Source organism: Pelodiscus sinensis, chromosome 3 (genome assembly GCF_049634645.1).
Source record: "Pelodiscus sinensis isolate JC-2024 chromosome 3, ASM4963464v1, whole genome shotgun sequence".
NCBI lineage: Eukaryota > Metazoa > Chordata > Testudines > Trionychidae > Pelodiscus > Pelodiscus sinensis.
In genome coordinates this window covers 20,844,000-20,866,637 of record NC_134713.1, presented here as the reverse complement: position 1 = coordinate 20,866,637, position 22,638 = coordinate 20,844,000, and the positions used below count along the sequence as shown (strand labels likewise).

At 39.2% G+C, this 22,638-nt stretch overlaps 1 protein-coding gene across 1 annotated transcript in view; it reads left to right on the top strand.

Moving 5' to 3' along the window:
• Positions 1-22,638, top strand: part of GEN1 (GEN1 Holliday junction 5' flap endonuclease) — a 38,119-nt gene that overhangs the window by 10,215 nt on the left and 5,266 nt on the right. The window contains exons 3-13 of the mRNA XM_075923454.1: positions 890-1,076; positions 2,912-3,088; positions 5,839-5,949; positions 16,341-16,414; positions 16,970-17,061; positions 17,890-18,040; positions 18,157-18,193; positions 18,289-18,369; positions 19,735-19,865; positions 21,177-21,238; positions 22,304-22,438. Coding sequence (XP_075779569.1) covers positions 890-1,076; positions 2,912-3,088; positions 5,839-5,949; positions 16,341-16,414; positions 16,970-17,061; positions 17,890-18,040; positions 18,157-18,193; positions 18,289-18,369; positions 19,735-19,865; positions 21,177-21,238; positions 22,304-22,438 — 1,238 coding nt within the window. The remainder of the gene's footprint in view (positions 1-889; positions 1,077-2,911; positions 3,089-5,838; positions 5,950-16,340; positions 16,415-16,969; positions 17,062-17,889; positions 18,041-18,156; positions 18,194-18,288; positions 18,370-19,734; positions 19,866-21,176; positions 21,239-22,303; positions 22,439-22,638) is intronic.

Here is a 22,638-nt window from a genome sequence, read left to right as displayed (position 1 = left end):
CAAAAATGAATTCCTAGAATGCAGAATTCATGAAAAAGTATTAAAATTCTTCTCAGTAATAAGTCAATAGCAAAATGAACCTCTTTCTGTTTATACCCATACAAAGCCTTGCAATCCAAAGTGTTTGAAATGTTTTCTGATATGTTTATGTATGTTTTCCAAATGGCAGCTATAGAATCTGTAGTAAAAACTAAGTGTGCTTCTTCCCCCTTGCATTGCTTAAGCTTGAAACAGCACGTATCATTTAGCTGATTGCGCATGTTTTAGAAGCTGTAGTAAAAAGACGAACTAGCTGTTCAGACCCATTTCTCAAAAACTAGGTTGCATGTACTATATGAGTCAGGGAAATTTGTTAATTGCTTAAGTAAGCTATACTGGTGGTCGTTACTGAGTGGAATAAAGTTGAAGTATGCTAACCAATTACACTGCAACACGAAGCTAAGCTAACAAATCAAGACATACCAAGTTAGATAAGAAAGTCCAAGAAAGTTATAAAAAAGGATGCTTAGCCAACGCCCAGGGTCGGCTTTGCTTTGAACACTGAGCTTCTTAGCCGAACCTTGCTTGCAAGCAATAAAATTGAGTTGGACCCAGCCTGAAAGTGTGACTCTCTTCTGTGGGCAAATTAGACTAGCCTCCAGGGGACAAACCTTGCAATTTATGCAACAAATCTTTTTGGGTGGGTGGAGGAGCATTGGGGTAGAACTGTAATCTGCATGTCTCTAAGGTGCTTCTTTTGCTGTTTTTGTTTCCTGGTTTGAAACTAAGTTTCATTACGTAGTTCTGACCAACTTGAAATTTCCATTTAGATTACATGCATTAGTTGTCATGGAGCTTAATTTATAACTAAGCTTTTCAGTGACCATGTTTATTTACTTTTTTAATACAGAAATCTATTTTTTCGACTCTCTTTTTTAACCTCAATGGAAATCAAACTAGTGTTTGTGATGGAAGGGGATGCCCCAAAACTGAAAGCAGACACAATGAGTAAGAGGAATGAGCTCCGCTATGGGTCTTCAAAAAAACCTAGGTCTACAAAAACAGGGAGATCCTATTTTAAATCAGTTTTAAAAGAGGTGAGTGACAGACACATTTCATTAATTTTGGTATTAGAGAATGGAGAGAAGAAAAAAATAGGAAAAGAAAGAATGTACAATAAATCTGACACACATGCAAAATCTATATAGAGTAATTTCTGAGAATTTGTCCTCCCAAAATTTGCATCTTTTTACATTTGAATATTAGTTTTAAAATTTGCTGTAATAAGACTTTATTAACTCTTTTGTGAAGTTTACATAAACTTCTTTGGACAACATGTTCCCATATGTACTCCATAGCGCTGAACACAATGATGGCAGTCAAATGCAGAATTATGATTTGAATTAGTACATGTAAAATCATTATGCACACTCGAGTCTATATACAGTTGATAGTCTCCTCAATACATTTCTATTAAATCCCGAAGTATGGATATTGACAACGAATACTAAGTGAATATAATACATGTTAATAGTTCTAGATTGACATTGCTGGAGATTATTCTCCAGTTATGCATACAATAGGCATTACATAGGTAGTATTGGTGCAAGCTCTCTTCACTATTCCTTTCATGTGCCTTAAACCTGACCTGAAGTAATCACTTCCGGTTACTCTATTCCATTCCTTGATCCCTTTGTTGGTGGTGGTGAAAAGGTAGACTATTTTCTTGGTGATTTTGGCATCAAGACACCCATTTGAAAGTAGACTTGAAATTCCAGCACTGCTTCTAACAGCTGTTGCATGACAGGTCTCTCTGGTCATTATTGATCTGTGCTAGATTCTGATCAATGATTATGAGATAAAAGGCTCTGTATATCATTACCAATCTCTCAAGCCATCTAATTCCTCCTAAGCCTTTTTGTTTTTAAATTTTTTAGTATCTACCTAATAAACATATTAGTATTATGTATACCTGTGCATATATTTCTAAAGCATCCAGCACACTTTTACTCACTATCTAAATAACATAGTAGACTTTTTTCCTAGTCTAGGTCTACTAACCAAGCAAATAATAATGTTAACTCAGTTAGCTGTGAAAATGTTTGGTCAGAATTTCAAGTCTACTTTCAAATGAGTTTCTGGATGCCAAAATTTACCAAGCTCTGCCTGCTAACCTTGCCTGCAGGCACTGCCCCCAAAGCTCCTATTGGTTGGGAATGCTTGATAAAGAATGCAGTTGTATCTTAGGGTTTGGCTGAACAATAGATCGTGTGATGTTTCCTGGAGGGAAGCTGGAGGCATATAGGTAAGTTATAATGGTCAGTCAATTTATAGAATAGGGAGATGACCATCACTTATTTGCACTGCAGTGTCCAGGAAGTGGATCTCTTATGTGGACTGTTCCAGGCTGAATTTGAAGAAGTGGTGGGGGGAATTATTGAAATTCCAGTGGAATTCTTCAAAGGTCTCTTTCCCATGGTTCCAGATGATGCAGATATCAGCATTTAAGGATGAGAGCTGAAGACACATTGTTCTAAGTTGGCCATAAAAATGTTGGCATACTGTATAGCCATGTGGGTGCCCAGAAGCCTCCTAAGTAATGTATGCCAATCCTCCGGCCTCTTTCCTTCAAACATCTGATGAGTATATTTGATCTGTGAAGTGTTTTGACAGGAATGAACACTAATCACTCAGGGTATGTTTAGTACTGTGTAACTGAACATAACTAATTACTATAAATTATAAGTTATTTCAGTCATAGATCTATTCTTTGCCATATTACATGTATTGCAAAGTGATATGGTACAATGATGATATTATGTAATAATAATTAATAATAGCCTCTGCAGACATAAGCCTGATCCTGAGGATCATTTAGAAAAAAATGTGTGTAATCATAAAAAGGGATGATTGAATATTTTTGTTTCTTTAGTGCCTTGAAATGTTGGAGTGTTTAGGATTACCTTGGGTTCAAGCAGCTGGTGAAGCAGAAGCAATGTGTGCTTACCTGAATGCAAATGGATATGTGGATGGCTGTATCACCAGTGATGGAGATGTTTTCTTGTATGGAGCTCAAACGGTTTATAGGAATTTCACCATGAATGCAAAGGTAGAGTGTTAGATTTTTGGAATCATTTCCTTCTGACTTCTTCACTTTTTTCTTATACTGTTCAAATAAATGTGAAGCACCGTAAAGATTTTGAACAATGAACTAGGTATCTGTTAGGGCTTCTCCTTTGTCCCTCCCTTGGTTCTTATCAGACAGACCAAAAACAGAAGACCAGTGTCCAAAGTGCAGATAATTTGATGTTTATTAGGGTTAATCAAGCAAACTTATCCATAGCTCCATGTGTCACAGAGCTTTTCTCCATTCCTTTTCCCATCTTCTTTGTGGGCTTAAATATATCTGTAATGCATACCTCTTGTCCCACCCCTTACTGTGGGATTGTGAGGGAGTCAAGTCATGTTTTGGTAGGGTCATGGTTTCTTTGGCTTTTTAGTGTTTCTTGTGCCTCCCCCTACATCTTCCTTTACCCTTTCCAACAGGTGGTTTGAGCTTGCCTAGAAATAGGAATTGAGGCAGATAAATATGAAATACACACCAAAAACACTTTAACTCTCTTCCTTTCGTGGCTGATTGTGCTGTACACAACATCTGGTTGTGGGCAAATGCAACATCTGTCTTCTGTTCATAAAAATTAGTAAAAATATCAGTCAAACATGCAAACAAAACCAAAATTTTATCTCAGGTAAATATAAAGGCCTAAGTACTATATTAACATAACTAACAGTTTCATTCGTTTATCTTCCTTTATTTAATCTTGCTTAAAATCTCTGTTTTTATACAGCAAACTTGCTTCACTTGATTCATTAGTTTTCAAGCACTGAATGAATAAAGAAAACAGCCGAGTTGAATAACAAACATGAAATTCACTAAAAACTTTAAAAAACAACAATGGCCTTGTAGCACCTTAAGGCATGTCTATATTGTATTCCTTTCGAGAGAGGAATGCAAATGCAGATGAACGAAATTGCAAATGAAGCGTGGATTCGAATTTGCATAATCGCGTCTGGGCGCTGTTTTGAAAAACCCTATTTTGAAAAAAGAAACGCTGTGTAGACGCGGTTATTTCAAAAGAAACCCTTCTTTTGAAATAACCCTTAAGACTCATTTTATAAGGAGTAAGGGTTATTTCGAAAGAAGGGTTTTCTTTTGAAATAACCGTGTCAACACAGCGTTTCTTTTTTCAAAATATGGTATTTCAAAACAGCACCCGGACACAATTATGCAAATGAAGCATGGGAAATTCAAATCTGCAATTCATTTGCAATTTCGTTCGTCTACATTTGCATTTCTGTCTCGAAAGAGGAATGCAATATAGACATACCCTTAGAGAGTAACAAATATATATAAAAAGTATCATGAGTTTTCATGAGCCCAATCCACTTCTTAGATGACAAAACCTGTTTGGGTTTTCTAATACCTTAATTCATATTCGACTAAAAGCTGAAAATTTTCTACTGGACACAGCCCTGCAATTACAATTATAGGAGCCTCATGTCTTTAGGATTAAATAAGTGCAAATTCTCTTACTTGCATCTTACACATACATCTTAATGTCAACACTCATACTTTATAATAGGGATATAAACCAGCATCCAGACCCAGACCCCTTGCTGGGACTGGGAGCTGGAAGCCAGCCCCAACCGTGAAGTGTTAGCTGGGAGCCCCACGATCTGGGATGCTGGAGGGGTGAGATCCCACTCATTCAGTTAACTGGTTAAATGTTAGGGCAACCAATTAACAAGGATTTTACATTCCTACTTGATAATGACTGCTGCTTCTCAAATGTCTTGTACGTCTGAATAATAAGTTATGGTATGACCAGTCCAAAAATGAATGCATCTAAGATGACAGACGACTTGGTTAAAATTATGGATACATTAGTTGATACCACAGTGGAGAAAACAGAACAAATAATTATCTTGCACACCCTGCTGCAGTATACACAGATATTTCTTTTATGATGCATCTAGTAGGGATGTGAACATGTACCCATATGCTCAGAGACCCCTTCCCTTATCATGCTGCTGCCTCTGTATCAGAGGCAGCAGCCCAGGGGGAGTGAGGTGGGAGCCGGTATGTGCAGGGAACCAACTTTCAGGCCAGCTCTCTGTGCATACCTGCTGCTGTGAAGCTGCCTGCTGTTCCCTCTTCCACCTGCTGATGCAGAGGCAGCAATTCAATGGAGAGGCAGGTCCCCCATGGGTAAACATGTAAACTCTGAAAATTTCAGTGGTAACATGTTTACCTCAAATGCATTTTAACATCCCTAATGTTTAGGGCATCAAGCCAGTGGGGTTGCAAATGGAGTGAAGACTGTAAGGGTATGTCTACACTAGCTCGTTAATATCCCGGGCTTTATTTGCAACTCTGGTCGCCTCATTTGCCTACCTAGCTCAAATTAACAAGCTAGTGTAGACATATCCTAAGTTATTTTTAAGTTCAGATCCTTTGATAGATGTCAACCCTGACCTTTTATTGATTTTTCCTTTTCAGCTTTACACTTTTTTCTATAAGCCTAGGAGGTTTCTAACATTTCTAATCCTTGATTGACTACGTTACTTTAAAAGCAGTTACATCTATATGTAGATTTTGAAAGCTGCAATTCTTAAAATCATGTGGTCAGTCTTCAATACAGGATAATATTTATATTAGTCATGTTTTGTGCGACAAGGACAAATGGTTTCTAAACAACAGTAGGACCCATTACTATTAACCTGTGTCACCAACAAATCAATTTGCTAGTTGCCTGTGGTTCTGCCTACACTATTAAGAGCTGTAATATTTTCTTGCAGGACCCACATGTTGACTGCTACACAATGTCCTCTGTTAAGGAGAAGCTAGGATGTGACAGAGAGTCCCTGATTGGGCTAGCTATTCTTCTCGGTTGTGACTATCTTCCTAAGGTGAGTAAGCAGCTAACTAATTATTTATCATGTTCCAGTCACTTATTTTTCATAAACAGACATAGAACTTTAGGGTTGGAAGAGACCTAAGGTCATCAAGTCCAACCCCCTGCTAAAAGCAGGACCAATCCCAATTAAATCATCCAAGCCAGGGCTTTGTCAAGTCAGGACTTCAAAACTTTTCGGGGTAGAGATTTCACCACCTCTCTAGGTACCCATTCCAGTGCTTCACCACCCTCCTGGTGAAATAGTTTTTCCTAATATTCAACTGAGACCTCCCTCACTGTAACCTGAGACCATTGCTCCTCATTTTATCATCTGTCACTACTGAGAACAGCCTGTCTCAATCTTCTTTGTACCCTGCTCCCCCTTCAGGAAGTTGAAGGCTGCTATCAAATCCCTCCTCACTTTTCTGTAGACTAAATAAGTCCAAATACCTAAGCCTTGCCTCGCAAGTCATGTGCTCCAGCCCCATAATTTTTTTTTACCCTCCACTAGACTCTCCAATGTGTTTACATACTTTCTGTAATGGGGGACCCAGAACTGGATGTAATACTCCAGATTTGGCCTCACCAGTGCTGAATAAATTGGAATACTCACTTCCCTAGATCTGCTGGCAATGCTCCTGCTAATGCACCCCAATATGCTGTTACCCTTTTGGCTACAAGGGCACACTGTTGACTCATATCCAGCTTCTCCTCCACTGTAATCCCCAGGAACAATTAAGATTGGAGCATGTATTAAAACATGAAATGCATGGTAGACTACAGAGATCTAGCTGAGGAAAAGTACCTGATAACTAAGGATATGAACTCTGAACAGGTAACTGGTTGAATGGTTACTTTAACAAGTGATGCTTACCCGGTAATGGTTAACCGTTCCCTGGGAGCAGGCCCCTGCCGGCTGCCAGCCCACATGGGCTGGAAGCCGGCATCCCAGCACAGGGTTGGAAGCTCCTGGCCATGGCTCAGAGGACATTCCAGCCTGCCCCCTTTAATCATTTAACCGGTCAAATTTAACATTTAACCGGCTAACTAACTAAATGGGATTTTACATCCCAACTCATAGTGTAGTCATTTTCATAATACTTTGAACTGAAATTTGTTTGCAACCCTGTTAGATAGGTAGGTATTATGCTCATTTTACAGATAAGGAAGTTAAAACAGGTTTAGATGGCATGCAACAAATATGTGGGAGAGCTGGCAAATGTGAGTAGGAGCCTATTAGAACTTTGAGTTCCCAGTCCCACACTTAGTCCATTAGATTATGTTGTCTGTTCACTCTGGCTGTAATTATGCTAGTAATAAGCATACTTGAAAATGGAGCAGTCTATAGTATATTTATGGAAAGCATTGTTTCCAGTAAAAAATCCTTGTGCACTGTGTTTAGAGAAATCAATAATAACTGTTTCTAAGTAGCTTCAGGGGGTAGCTGAGTTAATCTGCACAGGATAAACTTATAAAGTGCTACAAGACCATTTATTGTTTAAGTTTGTTTCTAAGTAGTTGATAGCACTATTCTAGACCAAATTGTAAAGGGGTAATTTCAAAAAGCATGGATTTGTATGAGAAATGGGGGAGTTAACCACCTCTGTGGCAGAACTTAAAGAAATGTCTGACAGATGTATTTGTCTAGTCAAGCAGTGGTCTCCAACCTTTTTACACCCAAGATCACTTTTTAAATGACAGAACAAGCCAAGATCTACCGCCCCGCCCCTTCTTTGAAGCCCCGCCCCCTTCTCGAAGCCCCGCCCTCCCTATCTCCTCCTCTCCATCACTTGCTATCCCCAATCCTTTTTTTAAAAGATTTTTCCAACATTTGGAAGAGGTTTTTCAACATTTGGAAGTGGTGCTCAGTGAGGGTGCACCACGCTCCACGTGGGCTGGTGCAGAGAAGAAGCTTCCTGGCCAGCTGGCTGTGGCCTTCAGCCTGGAGGAGGCTGAACCGCGCTCCAGCTGATCGGGCAGCTTCCCCTCTGCGCCTGCCCATGTGGAGCTTGGTGCACCCTGGCTGAGCGCCATGGCCAGCTGGCCGGGAAGCCGCTTCTCTTCACTCCCGCCCGGCTGCCCTGCGCTCAGCCTGGGAAGCTTGCTCCAGCACAGCTGGAGCTAGACACAGCCTCCCTGGGCTGAGTGCAGGGCAGCCGGGCTGGAGGGAAGAGAAGTGGCTTCCCGGCCAGCTGGCCATGGTGCTCAGCCAGGGTACACCAAGCTCCACGTGGGCAGGTGCAGAGGAGAAGCCGCCGATCAGATGGAGCGCGGGGCAGCCTCTTTCAGCTGAAAGCCACAGTCAGCTGGCTGGGGTGTTTCAGCCCTCCCGACCTTCCAGCTCCCACCATTCCTCGCAGCTACTCACCTGTGTTTTTGCTCAGTGAGTAGCTGCTCCTCAAATGAAGAAATCTAATGTAAATGTACTGCACAGGCGCGCAGTTCAGAGAGGACTCAAGAGCTACACTTAGAGCCCCTGAGATCTACTGGTAGATCGCGATCTACTGGTTGATGACCATGGGCTAGTGTGACCAGACACACATGATACTGCATGTTCTGATGTTTCACTGGAAAGTGCTGCTGGGTAAATAGAGAGGAAATAATAGTCTCAGTGTGCAAGTACTGCTGCTCTTGATTAGAAAAAATGAGCTGAAATGGAAGCTGCTACTAGAGATTGAGCACTTTTTGCAAGCTATGGCAATGAGCACTTCATTATGAAGCTTTCATGATATTTAGTCTATCTCACTTCTTCATTACAAGTAAATTGCAGTGGTTCCAAATCCAGTTTTCCCATCTTATTTGTGACTTTCCTTTCAACTCAACCAGAATGGCTCTTGAATTGTTGTAAACCTTAGTCTCTCAAATACACAAGATAATCCTATTCGGGAGCTGAAGCTCTATTGCAGATTAGAATGTACTGAGTTACATGGCAAAAGTATATTATTAAAACCAGGAAGTGTAATTTGTCCTACAATACCTTTCACAAAAGCTTTAAGTACTAGTACTGAGACCTACATCTGTAAGTATTCCTTGAGTATAGAATGTTTTAAAGAGACACTTTATTAAGTCAAACTTAATTTCTAAAACCTTTATAATTTACTTTTCTGATGCAGCCTTGAAATACTATTTAATTGAAATACAGTAGAATAAATCAGTGATGTTTGTTCCCATGTTGGTGTTTGAAAGCTTATTTTGAGTGTCTCCAAAAGCAATAATAAATATGCTTGGGTTTATCACTCTTCCACTCTCCATCTACCTCTTCAATTTGTGTTTGTTTTTCTGCTGCTTTTGTCGGTATATACCCTCCTGCTAAGGAAAAATATTGTCAATTGCCCCAAAGCAGCATATGACAGTGAATTCATCATTATCCTAGCGTAAGACACAGGAGATGTCACTGGCAGTGGAAAATTTAATTTAATTTGCACATATTCACTTATCCCATTAACAAAGTAATTGGGATTTTGCCACTGATATCTGAGGTTTAGGATTAGTTCCAAAGCAAAAAAAGTCAAATAGAGAGATTCTTTGTCCACACTCCCAATCTTCTGGCATGTTTTTTAAAACAAGTGTTTCTGATGCTACTTTCTAATCTAGAACAAGCCTTAGGGATAATTTATAACAGATTTAACATTTCCCGAAGAAAATTACTTTTGTTTCAAGTTGATGATGTCTTTCTAAATCAGGTCTTCTAAACCTTTTCTGAATCACCCCACTGTACTCCTTTAAAAAAAAAAAAAAAAAAAAAAAAGCTTAGAGCTCTTTCTTCCCAAAATAGCAAGAAGGGTACTGCCACTCAGCACCCAGTGTTGAGATGGCATTGTTTGCTCAGACTGGTGGCAGGTCAAGTACCACAGGATAGAACATCACTCTCTCATGCTTAGAGAACTGGTCAGACTGTCTTGACAGGCCATATTTGAGTGATTGGCTTTGGGGTAAATGGTGCATGGGTCTCTCTTCCCCCACACTTTTACACACACACACTTTTACTATTACTGCATAATGAGAAAGTTTGCTGTGCCCTGCCTAGAAACATGGATACACCTCACATACTAGTTGAGAGCCTCTGCTTTGAATTGTGGAACATCAATCATCTGCAGGGCAACTTTGACCTTTAAAAAAATATATTTCATTATATGTACTGGTGTATGTGTAGAATGAAGAATTTGAGAACCAAGCCATGGGTATTTGGGTTTGTTGGAAGGAAGTATGCAGGAGAGGATTTCCTTTTTTAAATTAAGTGCTTTTCAGGCAAAAATAAAACCAAAGACAATGCATGATTCTCTGATTTTAATAATTAGTACAATGGACTGGGAGCTTCTGACATACTGGGTTCTTTTGTGATTCTAAAGTGTATTTGCTATGTAATACTCAAGGTTGTTGAATTATTGAAGCTCAGTAAAAGTGAATTAATTTAGCATCTCCCAGAAAGTGTTGTACTACTGACCCTTAGCTACTACTTCTGTAACCCTAACTTAGAAACAAGAGGGAATAGGCTTTGAGTATCAAAAAAGAACTAAGAAAACAACATCATTTCAGAAAAGGTCTCACTTTTTTTCTACAGTGTCTTGCTGGCTGGCTTCTTATGACTGAACATCTTGAGTTGTCAGCCAAACAGAGTTGCAGAGAAGCAATTACAACTCCCCTTTTTTCCTACACACGTATTACTTTGGTTATTTCTGCAAGAGATATTTCTAATAAGCAAAGAAAAGAAATCTGAAAACAGATTATGTAACTGATCTGTGATGTACACATCACATTTGTCAGTAGAAATAAAACTCATGTTATCCTATGTTTTCAATGTATTGTAGAGTTCTGAACTTTATTTTCATTGTCAGGAATCGTGAAAATATAACATCCATATTTATAGAGAATTGCTCTGATTCTGAAGCTATGAGTTAAACAGCAAAATTGTCATGGCTTGTCAGGCAAGATTAGCATCTAATCTTTAACATAATAGCATTAACAAAGGATTACATCGTTTAGCCTTGAAAAAGTGTCTGGAAACCCAATGAAAGGCTTGTGAACCAACTCCACTTGGCTCTGTTTGGTGTTAAATTGCACAGGAGAAGGGCGGCAGTCATCTACAATTTGAACAGTATCTGAGAAAAAGGTGGCAGGACCACAGAAGGAAACAGAAATCACAAAATAAGTAAATCTCCAGAATGAAAACTAGAATGAAGCAAGTGAGGAAGGAAGTGAGTCCATATAGCAACTTTTGTCTTTGTTACTTTAATATGTAAGCCAAATAATTTGTTTAAAAAATATAATATTTTTATACTGTTCCCTCTAAAGGGACACCACTTAATTCTTACAGACAGTACTTTTAACTAGGTTGCTGTGATCATAATTGATACTTTCCAATCTTGTTCTGAGGCAGCTGTTGTGGTGGTATTGCTAAAGCATCATAAGAGTGGCACTTTAATGATCTCCTGTCTTTCTCATAGTTTTTGTCTGTAATCTGTTAGAGATTAGGGAAAGTGTTATTAATCAACGTATTCTTATTTAAATGGAAACTGTCTCTAGCCAAACATGATTTCAGAAAATCTTCCTGGGAGGTAAGGAGGCTGTCCACTTACTAACTTCTGAAGATCCAGAGACTATATAAGCCATAAATGCTGACCATAATATTTGAGGAGCACTCTTACTTGAAAGAATGCAATATGTCATGACCAGACATGGGAAGAAAGAGCCACATAAAGCAAGTCTGATATGGTAACCTCAACAGAGACAAAACTTTACCTCTGCTGGGAGCCAAGCACAATCGGATCCTTCAGGCCAAACCTGAGATAAACTAATTAGATACCCGAGACCTAAAACAGAGGTTAAAATTCTTTTTAATATCTCATGCTTGTTGTCTTCAACCCTTGAAGGATATTTAGTGTTTAGTTTCTCAAAGGAAGCTTCTAAAAACTTAAGAAATTGTAACTAGTTATCTTCCGGACTGACTTCTTGATAGAGTATTAAAAGGAAGTAAGACTACCTATTTATTTCCATATTCTTGTTAGTTACTTCTGAAATTATATATTCCTTAGAAGTTGTTAGAGATTAACATGCTATAGTTAGATGCCTAAGTAGCTGGCCATGGTCCAGTGATAAACTTCTAATTTATTTTAAAATGTGTGTTTGAGCTATACAGTTATGTATTCAATTTATTCATCTGCAACTTTATAATTCTCCCCAATCCTCTTGAATTATTGATTTATTCATTATGGTGGTGATATAATTTATGTTGTATTGCAAATACAAGCCATGCAATTTAGCTCTTGTATTTAGATTGTAAACTCCTCAGAGTAAGGGCTTTGTATAAAGCCGTGCAAGGCAGTGTTGCCTGAGGAACAATGGAGAGTAAAAAGCAAAATTAAAGTAACAATAATTGTTTCATTTACTTTGTCAGTAAATGCTTCTATGGTTTATCTGAACTCAGAACCCCCAGGACTACTATTTGCTAATAAGTGGCATGAACCTATTCTGAGTTTTCATTTTTGTAAACTGTTTTTATTTTGTTTAAAGTCTTAATTACCATAAATTAAGCTTAGTTACAGTGATCACTTGCTCTTATGGAACACTTCTGTCAGACAAACATACACCCACTAAAGTTTGTGAGTGTAGTGCCAACAAGATACTTAATTTAAGTTATACATTGTATTGCCACACATTTTTCAGTAATTATTTTTACCCAATACACTGGCAGTCATTATCAGACTGGAAGTTGCGGAAGCGGATTGAAGGAGCAACAGTAACTATTAAATAAAATTGCCTAGCTAGTGATCACTGTCCCATGTGATACAGATTGGAAACTGTCCCGTAGTTGGTCTAGTTAATGAGAGATATAATGAAAAGCACAGCGTTAACTTTCCAGGAATAATCTCGGAGTTTGAAACTTGGCAGCATCTTAAGGTATTATCTCATCAGAGAAAACACGTAAATAAAATCACTGAGAGATGATTTTTTTCTATTTGTTACATTAATTTTGCCAAAGCCTTGAGAATATATCTAAAATATACACTGTACTCTCCAAAATATCATTGAATTTTTTTGGGAATACAATGACCATTCTGTCACCCTGCTCTTTGAATGTCAACTTTTAGGCTTAATTCCTTGTGTCATGGAGCTCAGGTATGAAAACATTTCTTGCTTTATCATCTTTCAGAATTTTTCCCATGTTACAGGTTTTTAAAAGTCAGAACTATTTTTCTCATCCTTTCTTATCATTCAGAAAGGAATTATATATTTCAATTCTGTTTCCATTCCTCACTCAATTGGCAGATGTATTCTGGGTATTTTTCATCTTCCTTGGAAGCAACAGACACTTGAAACAAACTGGAGATGGGACAGCAAGTGGGATGGAACCTGCTGTCCCATCTGAACCATCTACAGTGGTTCTGAGAATCATGTTTCTAGATGCCTGCTTAAAGACTTTGGGATTAATATAGGTAGAATGTAATGGCTTGTGGTACACAGGAATTTCCTTCCCCCCCCACCCCCAGCTGCCTCTGTATCAGAGCTGGGGGGGGGGGTTGGCTCGGAGGAGTTGCTATATGCAGGGAGCTGGCTTCCACCTGCCTCCTTCACCTCCCATGTTGCTATTTCTCTCTCATAAATAAACACATATAAACATCTCTAGGTAGCACTTAGGACCCCCATCATGGAGCAGAGCCCTATTTTAATAGGCAGTGTACAAACATTTAAAAAAAATACAATCTCTATCTTGAAGAGCCTGCTCTACACGTACTTGTTTCAAGTACCTCGTACTGGGAGTCTTGCTTCAGTGTCTTCCTTAGTCTCTGCTAGGGATGTCAACGTGTAGTACACTACATGATTAACCAATAAGCCTTGGTTTATTGGTTTATCTTATCAGCGGCATACACTCTCTCCCCCTTTCTGCCTCTGTATCAGAGGCAGTGGTGGGAAGCAGGAGCTGGTGCCCGAGGGGGGCTGGCTTTAAGCAGGCTCCCCACAAACAATGGATCCACCTGTTCCCCGCACTGCTGCCTCTAATAGAGAGGCAGCAGCACTGAGGGTGAGGGGGGAGGCTGGAGCCAATGCACATGGGGAGCTGGCTCCACAAACCCACTTGCCCTCTTTCCCCTCCTCCCCCACTTTGCTGCCTCCTACAGAGGCAGTAACAGGGGGTAGACAGGCACTGGTGCTTGGGGGAGCTAATTTAAAAGCCTGTTCCCCCTAGCACCAGCTCCATGGTGCCTCCTTCTCCTCTCAACCTTCCCCCCCCCCCCCCCCCCCACTGCCTTTATCAGAAGCAGAAGCACGGCGGGAGGGAAGGCAGCCCAGACTCATCGAAGACAGAGGCTGATCTGCAACAGCCACCTGTAAAGAGAGACTGCTATTGGACAGTGTTCCCTCTAAGCTGTGCTGCAGAATAGCTTCACAGATGATTAATCATCCCTGCCAAGTCAGCTCCATGCACGGAGCCCTGAACCACTGACTAGGCAGGGCTGATTAATCACCTGTGAACCTGTGCTGCCACACAGTTTAGAGGGAACACTGCTGCTGGATCAACCTCCATCTGCAGCAGAACTATGGGAGGTGGAGCAGCTTTTATCTGCAGGTTGCTCAACCTCCTCCCCTTCCCGTAGACAGGGGTTACTGCCACGGACCAACCACTATCTGCATCTGGATTTTTAAGAATGTTTCATGGAATCCTGAATATTGCAAAAGACTTATATCGTATTGCTATCTTTGCAGCATTTTCTTTGTTTACCCAGAGCACTTGTTAATACAGATTTTTTGCATCCAATTTAGATATTCCCTTTTGCTTTTGTTAAGATTGTCTAGATGTCCAATGCTTGTAATACCCACTGAGCTTAGTTATTTCGTCAGCATAATAATTTCTGCAAGATAGTAGGAGTGCTTTGCTATTTAATGTAATCATTTTCTGCAGGAAAGGTTTAGGTAGAAAATAACAAATGTGTTTCTCACTCCCAGGGAATATAAAGTTTAAGAGAGAATCCTTAGACAACTTGAGATTTGAAAATGTATATGTGTGTGTCATCATTCTTTTAGTGTTCCCCTAGCCTATATCAATTTATAAGATGCCTTGAAAATCAAAACTGATAGCTACATTTTAGAGAAATTAATCTTTAAATTAACTGAATCTTTTATTACTTTAATACTGTAATGATGGTAGTATTGTGAGAGAACTACTTGTTTTCTGGTCCTATTTAAGGTGACAGTCTTCATAACTGTTTTGTTGACTTTCTGATCTAATGAATGGTAGTCATTGTCTTCAGAATTGAGTTACATACCTGTTCTTCGTAATAAAAATTAAATGTTCTTTAATGTGACTCCCCTTTACGATAATTATTTTGGTTTGGCAATTGGACTAAAACATTTTTTGTGCTTTTTAATCCCTCTGTTAAATTTAAAAAAAAAATAAAGATATCCAGGCTGATATCTTCACTCCTGTTCTGGCTCCTTTACACATGGTGAAAGGGGCTCTCAAAGTTTGTAAAGCGGCTCTCAAAGTCCTTGTTATGCTATAGAATCCTCTCTCCAAAGTGTAAGTGCCGTTTTCCAAGAATCTCCTCTCAAGCTGTGGCACAGGTTGATCTTATCTGTAGCTTCCTCCATTCTGCTGAATGGGCCATAGCACTGCCCAGAGGCTTCCAGCAGTGTATGGTATGGTCTTGTCACTGATATGTCCAATAGGGATATTAAATATTGGTTAATTGAATAGTCGAGTAACCCTGTGAATTCTTTTCGTTAGTCAGCTATTCTATAGTTCCCGGGGGTGGGGACGGCAGCCAGCGTGGTCTGGCCTCACTCCTGAGGAGCTCCCTGCCACTCCACACTACTGCCTCTGTATCAGCAGTGCAGGATGCCAGGTGAGAGCTGGTCCAGAGCTTGTGGACTGGCTGTGTCTCGCCCTGTGCTGCAGCCTCTGATAAAGAGGCAGCAGCATGGAGTGACAGCAACCCCTGTCTGGGGGCAGTCTAAGCTCCTGGACGTGGCGCGAGCTGAAACTGAGTTGCACTGCCTGCCCGCCCAGCTCCTAATACACTTTAAATGCAGAGCTGCAGCAGGAGTAGGTCTCAGACCTGTCGCAAGCTGGCCAGTCTGCTAAAAAATATACTGGCAAGTGGGGAGAGGGAAATGCGTGTAATCTATAGCATTAACTTATAAGCTTTTGCTTATTGGTTAATCGACTACACTATTACATTCCTAATGTCCAACACATGCTATTTTGTACTCCTACCTATACCTCTGAATTTTTCTTTTTTTTTGTGTGTAGATTCTGTAAAGCATTTGGAATGCAGTTTTTCAAGCATTTGAAATGCAGTTTGTGTGAAAGACCTTGCAAAACACCTTAGTATTGGACCTAACAAATATCAATGTTTTACATTAGTTTAAATTTTAATATGTATCATGTTTCCCTCTCTCTAAAAGGGAGTGCCGGGAGTTGGAAAAGAACAAGCTTTAAAGTTAATTGAGACTTTACAAGGTCAAAGTCTACTACAAAGGTAAATTTTAAGTTTGTCTTATCCTGAAATATTTCAATCTTCTAAACTGTCTTGGTGAAAGACAGTGTTATGATGCACTTTGAACCTGAGTCTACTTTACTCATGTTTTAATTTTAAAAGAAATAAAATATTACATTTCTTACATGATGATCAGCTGTCTAATCTAACAATGCACTAATAGACAGAATGTTACTGCATTAATTCCTAGTCTCTGTTTCTGCAAATAGTAACACATATCTACTCATTTGCAGGACCAGAGTCATCAGAAGAACCTGATCCCAAACCCCAAAAGTAATTGGAAAACTCTCATTGATTTTAGTGGGCTATGGATCAGGTCTTTGGATCCTAATGAGCTCTGGTATAAATATTGCTCTGTTACCACAATGATTCTCAAAGCTAGAAATCTCCTTGATCACTGTACATACTGAAAAGTACATTTACTGCAAACAAATTGTGTGATGGAAAACTGAATAGTTTTAAGAGGGTGAATTAGATGGTCTGATAGAATTTGCATGAATAACCTATAAAGCTGCATTACCTTAATCTTAATTTTAGGTTTGATCAATGGAAAGGACAGCTTCAATGTGGTAATACACCTGCTCTAAGTGTTAACAAGATGACTCATTGTTCTGTTTGTCATCATCCAGGTCAGTATGAAAATGGGTAGATTTTTGTTGGTTTTGACTTGCATTAAAAGTTGCTTTTTATACAGATTTCAAATTCTGAATTATCTTTCTTTAAAATATAGAAAAGGTCTCTCTTGAGAATTGGTAATGGAGTAAGGATTTATTTAAAAAAAAAACTGCAGTCCACTGTTTCAAGCTGGGCCCTGTTCGTATTGTGTGGAAGATGTTGTTATTGAATGGCTGTTACGTGATATAGGTCTAGCCTGGGTCTAATTAGAATTCATCACTAATTGCCAAAAGGGTGCCAACTGTGATGGCAGTATCAATAAAGAAGGCAAAGACTGAACTGACATTTACACTGTACTATGCACTCATTCATGCTTGTGGGCCCTCCATTGACAGGATTGAGATATATTAGCAGAGATTATTTGCACAGCTATTCTTCTTGTTTTGTCTGTTTTATTTAAAATAGCATTCAATATCACGGACCATCAATCTGTCACCTTCAATTCAAATCTAATGCTGCTTGCAGCCGGCTTTTTTTTTTTTTTTTTTTTTTTGAGGGAACTGAGAGAAGTCATTCATTCAACGGGTTTGTCAGATTGTCTCACATGCATGATGTTTGTGGGTCTTTAGGGAAATAATTTTCCAGAATAACAGTTTGCAACATTTTTACTAACAAGAAAAATCTGGTTTTTATTGTAACTATTCCTCGATATTTCTAGTGTACTTAGTTTTGTATATAGCAACTTTTGGTGATATATCCATGTATGCTCAAATTCATGAAACACACTTGTGTAGTTTGGGAAACATGGTTCATCTCATTCTCTCCCTCTCCTTTTTCTATAGGTTCTTGTAAGGATCATAAGCTCAGTGGATGTAAACTGTGTGGAAGTGTTAAATACTGTGAATCTCATGACTACCAGTACTGCTGCCCTTGTGAATGGCATTGTTCAGAGCGAGAAAAACAGACAAATGCAGTAGAGGACAATATTAGAAAGTAGGAATGTCTTCAAAATGAACTATTCTTCATTGTTTTCAGGTGCAGGGTGAGCATGCAAGTCCTGCATCACGCACGTTTCTATCCTGTTCCTAATATATATGTTTTACTTGCAGAAAAGCTAGAGGTTGTGAGGGCTTTCCATTTTCTGAGGTAACTAAAAAGCCTAACAACGGTTCATTTTGAATTAGTAAATTGGATTTTCAGCCAACTTTCTTCTAACTGTCCTATTTTTTATTTCTTTAAAGGTTATCCAAGAATTTCTTGTAAACAAAAACAAACTGGTCAGGATACTGGAGTGCCAGAGGCCAAATTTATTGTCCTTTCAGGTACAAAATGATATATAGAAAATCCGGCTCTTTGCCATATTGCATTTGTTAGTATGGAACACCCCTAACATTATTAATGTTAATAATTAGTAACTTTTATCAGTTACAACAATAAAAAAAACTGGCAACAATATTAATATTAATGTTTGATTGGAATTCTGAAATTATGTCCTGAGAATAGATTAGTAAATGTAGAGAGAGATGTAAAAAGAGGGGAATGTAATGACAGAAAATGGAAAACAGGATCACTCACAGAAACTGCAGCTTTATCTGGGTACAAAGTTCCTTTTCACATCCTGTACTGAATTGTTGGGTTTTTATGGCCCTCACTTATTAATTCGGAATTGCCACCTACCAAATTTGGAGATGTTTTCTGGGAAAGTCAATCATCCCAAAAATTCAAAGATATGCTCTTACATGTTCCCCAAATGTTATGTGAGTGGGCATAGATTTTATCAGCCTATTCTATGAGGAGAGAGGGATACCAATGCATCATTAACACTAGCTATCTGAATTTTGTTTTGGGACTGGTATATGGAAGTTGGAAACAATACACTTCTTGGTTAGGTCATCACCAAGGCTAATGTTGAGGCTCACCTTTCCTGAAAGGGGAGAAGATCTGTTTTGCTGTTCCACTTTCTGAGACTGAAGGCATTGTTTACATGAATGGTGTACAGATGATGGGCCACTAATGAATGGACTATGGAATGTGATAAATATCTGTAGGTGTACATGCATGAGAGATATACATTATCAAAATCTGATGAGATAATGTTTAGCTTTCAGTGTGGCCTTCCTATTCCTACTGCTGTCACTACAAAGCTGCTCCATTAACACTCAGTTGAACTGGCTGCTTGATCTATCCTGCTATGGATGTGTTTGATTTAGATGGTGCTTGGTCCTGTCTGATGACCTCTCGAGGTCCCTTCCAGTTCTAGTATTTTATGAATCTATAATTATTTTCCATCTTGCACGGAGAGGTCATTTAGGCTATGTCTACACTGCACATTTACTTTGAAATAAGAGAGTGCACGTCTACACAGCAAGCCTGTTATTTTGAAATAATATCAAAATAACAGGCTTCTTACTCTTCGTGAGATGAGAGTTACAGAAGTAGGAGTAAGAGGAAAACTCTGCCAAAAGCTGAGTTGAAGTGGTTTAACTTAAGCTACAAAATTAACGTACCTGAATTTGCGTATCTTAACTTGACTTTAGCCCACAATGTAGATGTACCTTTAATGTTTTACCACAAGGTGGGTATTAAACGGATGTATAAAACATAATGTTTAAAGTGTACGTTAAGAGAACTGTTTAGGACTCTGTAACAACAAAATAGGAAGGTATTATGGTTGCATTTCTTAACAGAGATTTGCTTTTGAGAAGATGGAATGGACCAAACATTATGCTTGCCAGAAAATGTTGTCACTGTTGACTCACTATGACATGATCAAAAGAAAATCGGGCCAGATAGATACAGAGCAACTGCAAGCAATACGGTAACGTAATTTTTGAAGTCTTTGAATTCACTCCATTTTTTGTTCATTTTTGACACTGGAGGAAATATTATTGAAGTAAAATATACTTCCCACTTTTGCCTTCATGCTTAAGCTATGTGCTGCTTCTAGAAAATGGTAAAAGCTTAAATCAGTGTTGCATTTTTCTGTCATTTTTCTGTAATAGCAGCTACACAAAGGTAATGTGTGCAAAAGTTTCCTTTAATGCTAGTTTACAGGGCATGATTCTTCACATCCTCACTTTTAGCCATAATCCTATCCACATAAGTGGGGCATGTTATGGGCATGAGTTTTTGTTCATTGAGGTTGACACACAACCAGGCCTCTGGCCTATACATTTTAGTTGACAGCTGGGGAGCTGATGATCTACTGGCTTCTTTCTTGTTAGGGCTAACAGTGAATGGTCTCCTTGGTGCTGAATTCTACTGTACTTTCTTGTCTAGACTTGAATATCATTGTCTAACCTTGTTAAAGGTTCAGATCAGTATTATCATCAAATTCTATTACCAATTCAGCAAAAAAGGAGATACAGAAGACTATGGGACTGCTTACAGCATGTGAAATAGCACATGTGGGAAGGTGAGCCTTTATAGGATCAGTGGTTTTAATTTAGAATTCTGTTTTTCAAAGAAATATTGAAAATATGGCCTGGGTGGTATGTAGGAGTGATAGCAGAAGGTAGAATCTTTTACTTCTATGTTGTTTCAAATCCACTGCCAGTAGCAAAATAAAATTATTGCCTGGTGGCTGCTCAGTTGCAACCACCAATATAACGAAAAAAATCAGCAGTGTGCACATGCGCGCACACAGCAATGCCTAACTAAACTACACAGTACATCTCTGACTCAAAGCTCTCTTGTTTGATCAAAGATACAAAAGAAGTGAATGAACCCATACAAATACTGGTTACCATGCCTGCATCTCAGGTCATAGGGCAGTAGGAGAAGTTTTCAATATCATTGATTTTTGTATCTCTTGTGAGAAGGGAACCTCACTCCCCAGTTATGCTCATCTGGTGCCTTTTCATGACCTGTATGTTCATTAATGGTCTGTTTACATAGTCAAAGACAAGAACAGAGGTTTATTATTTACCTGCAAGAAAAAGTGGCAATCTTAAAAACAAATCATTCTGGTTTTTAGAATCTGTACTACATTAGCGGAATAGGACTTTTTCCTCTAATTTGCATGGATTACAAATTTATCATTTTGGAATAGGTTTGTGATATTTTCATATTTCTTGCTTTAGGAAAATGACTTAGTGAAGTTGTTACCATGTCTGTTTTTGTTTCACAGGATAAGCAGGACTCGTGTTAAAAATGGAATTCCTTGTTTTGAAATTGAATGGCAAAAGCCAGGTTGGTGTTTTCTTATACACGTATGGGTTATTCTGACACAACTCTCCTTTAAAGGAAATGTGCAGCCAGCAGCATGCACAAGTGACCTCTAGTACTGATTGGACAACTGTTCTATGAACAGATACAGAAAACACACATTTTTTTAAATCACCTGATATTGGCCATTGTCAAAAGTAGAGATGATGAAAAGTGTTGGTTTTGGATTGTTTGTTTGTTTGTTGTAAATGTGTAACTGCTGAAACAGAGACAGCAGTTGGGGGGAGGAGAGTGAGAGCCAGTGCTCATGAGAAGCCAATTATTAAGCTGGCTCTCCACAAACACCGGCTCCTGTGGAGCTGCCTAACCCATCTCACACTGCTGCAGCCCCTCAGCAAGGCAGGTGATTCCACAGAAGCTCGTACCCACAGGAAGCCAGCTCCCCAAGAGCACCAGTTCCCACGTGCTACGCCCTGCTGCCTCTGATACAGAGGCAGCGTGGGGAGGGTAGAGGAGGAGGCAGCTTACGTGTAACCATGAAGGCTAACCAATGAGCTCAGGCTCATTGGTTGACCATTGAAACATACACACTGTCACATCTCTAGGCAAAAGATGGGATATTGGGCTAGGTGGACCTTTGGTCTGACCGAATATGGCCATTACGTTCTTAAACAGATTGAAAATGCATACATTGTACCCTTAGGGGAATTTTGTGTTTGGTAATCTTCAGGTGTGTCAGACAAGCACTCGGTGCACATTTGGAGGAGGGCAAAGATGTTCATTACAATGACTAGGGATCACAACTACACATTAGACTTAAGTTTTATTTCTTTTTGGCCCCAGCATATCCCCTATTCCAAGCTGGCACGACATTATGTGAAAAAATCCCCCATGATGAGGGGATCTCAAGTGCCTGCAAGAGTTTGGTGCAAAGAGGTCTTGATGTGACCAGGGTGTGGCCTCTAATCTTCTGATACTGACATTAATATTTGAAAATTTCTTAAGGGCAAAGGAACTGCATTGTTCCTACTCTGATCTTTTCCCTTCCTTCATGTCCTCGGCCCTAATGTGACTCTGTTAATTTTCTAGAGCATTATGTTACAGCAGATGATCAGTCCACAGAGTCCTTTGTGGTTACAGTAGAGGAAGAATCATTGTTTCAGGCTGCCTATCCTGACATTGTTGGCTTCTATAAGTTGGAAATTTTGGAGAAGAAACAGAGAAGTAAGTTGGAAACCATACCAATGCCTACCACTCTGTGGGCACTGACATAATACAAATAATATAGACTGCATCATTTCTTGTATAGCTGTGCATATATCCTATTCAGTGAAAGATTATGTCCCCATTAAGATCCCATTTCTTCTCACCCTGCTCCTTTTCATCTCTGCTAGCACTATACATTCTTAACAACTGAAATTACT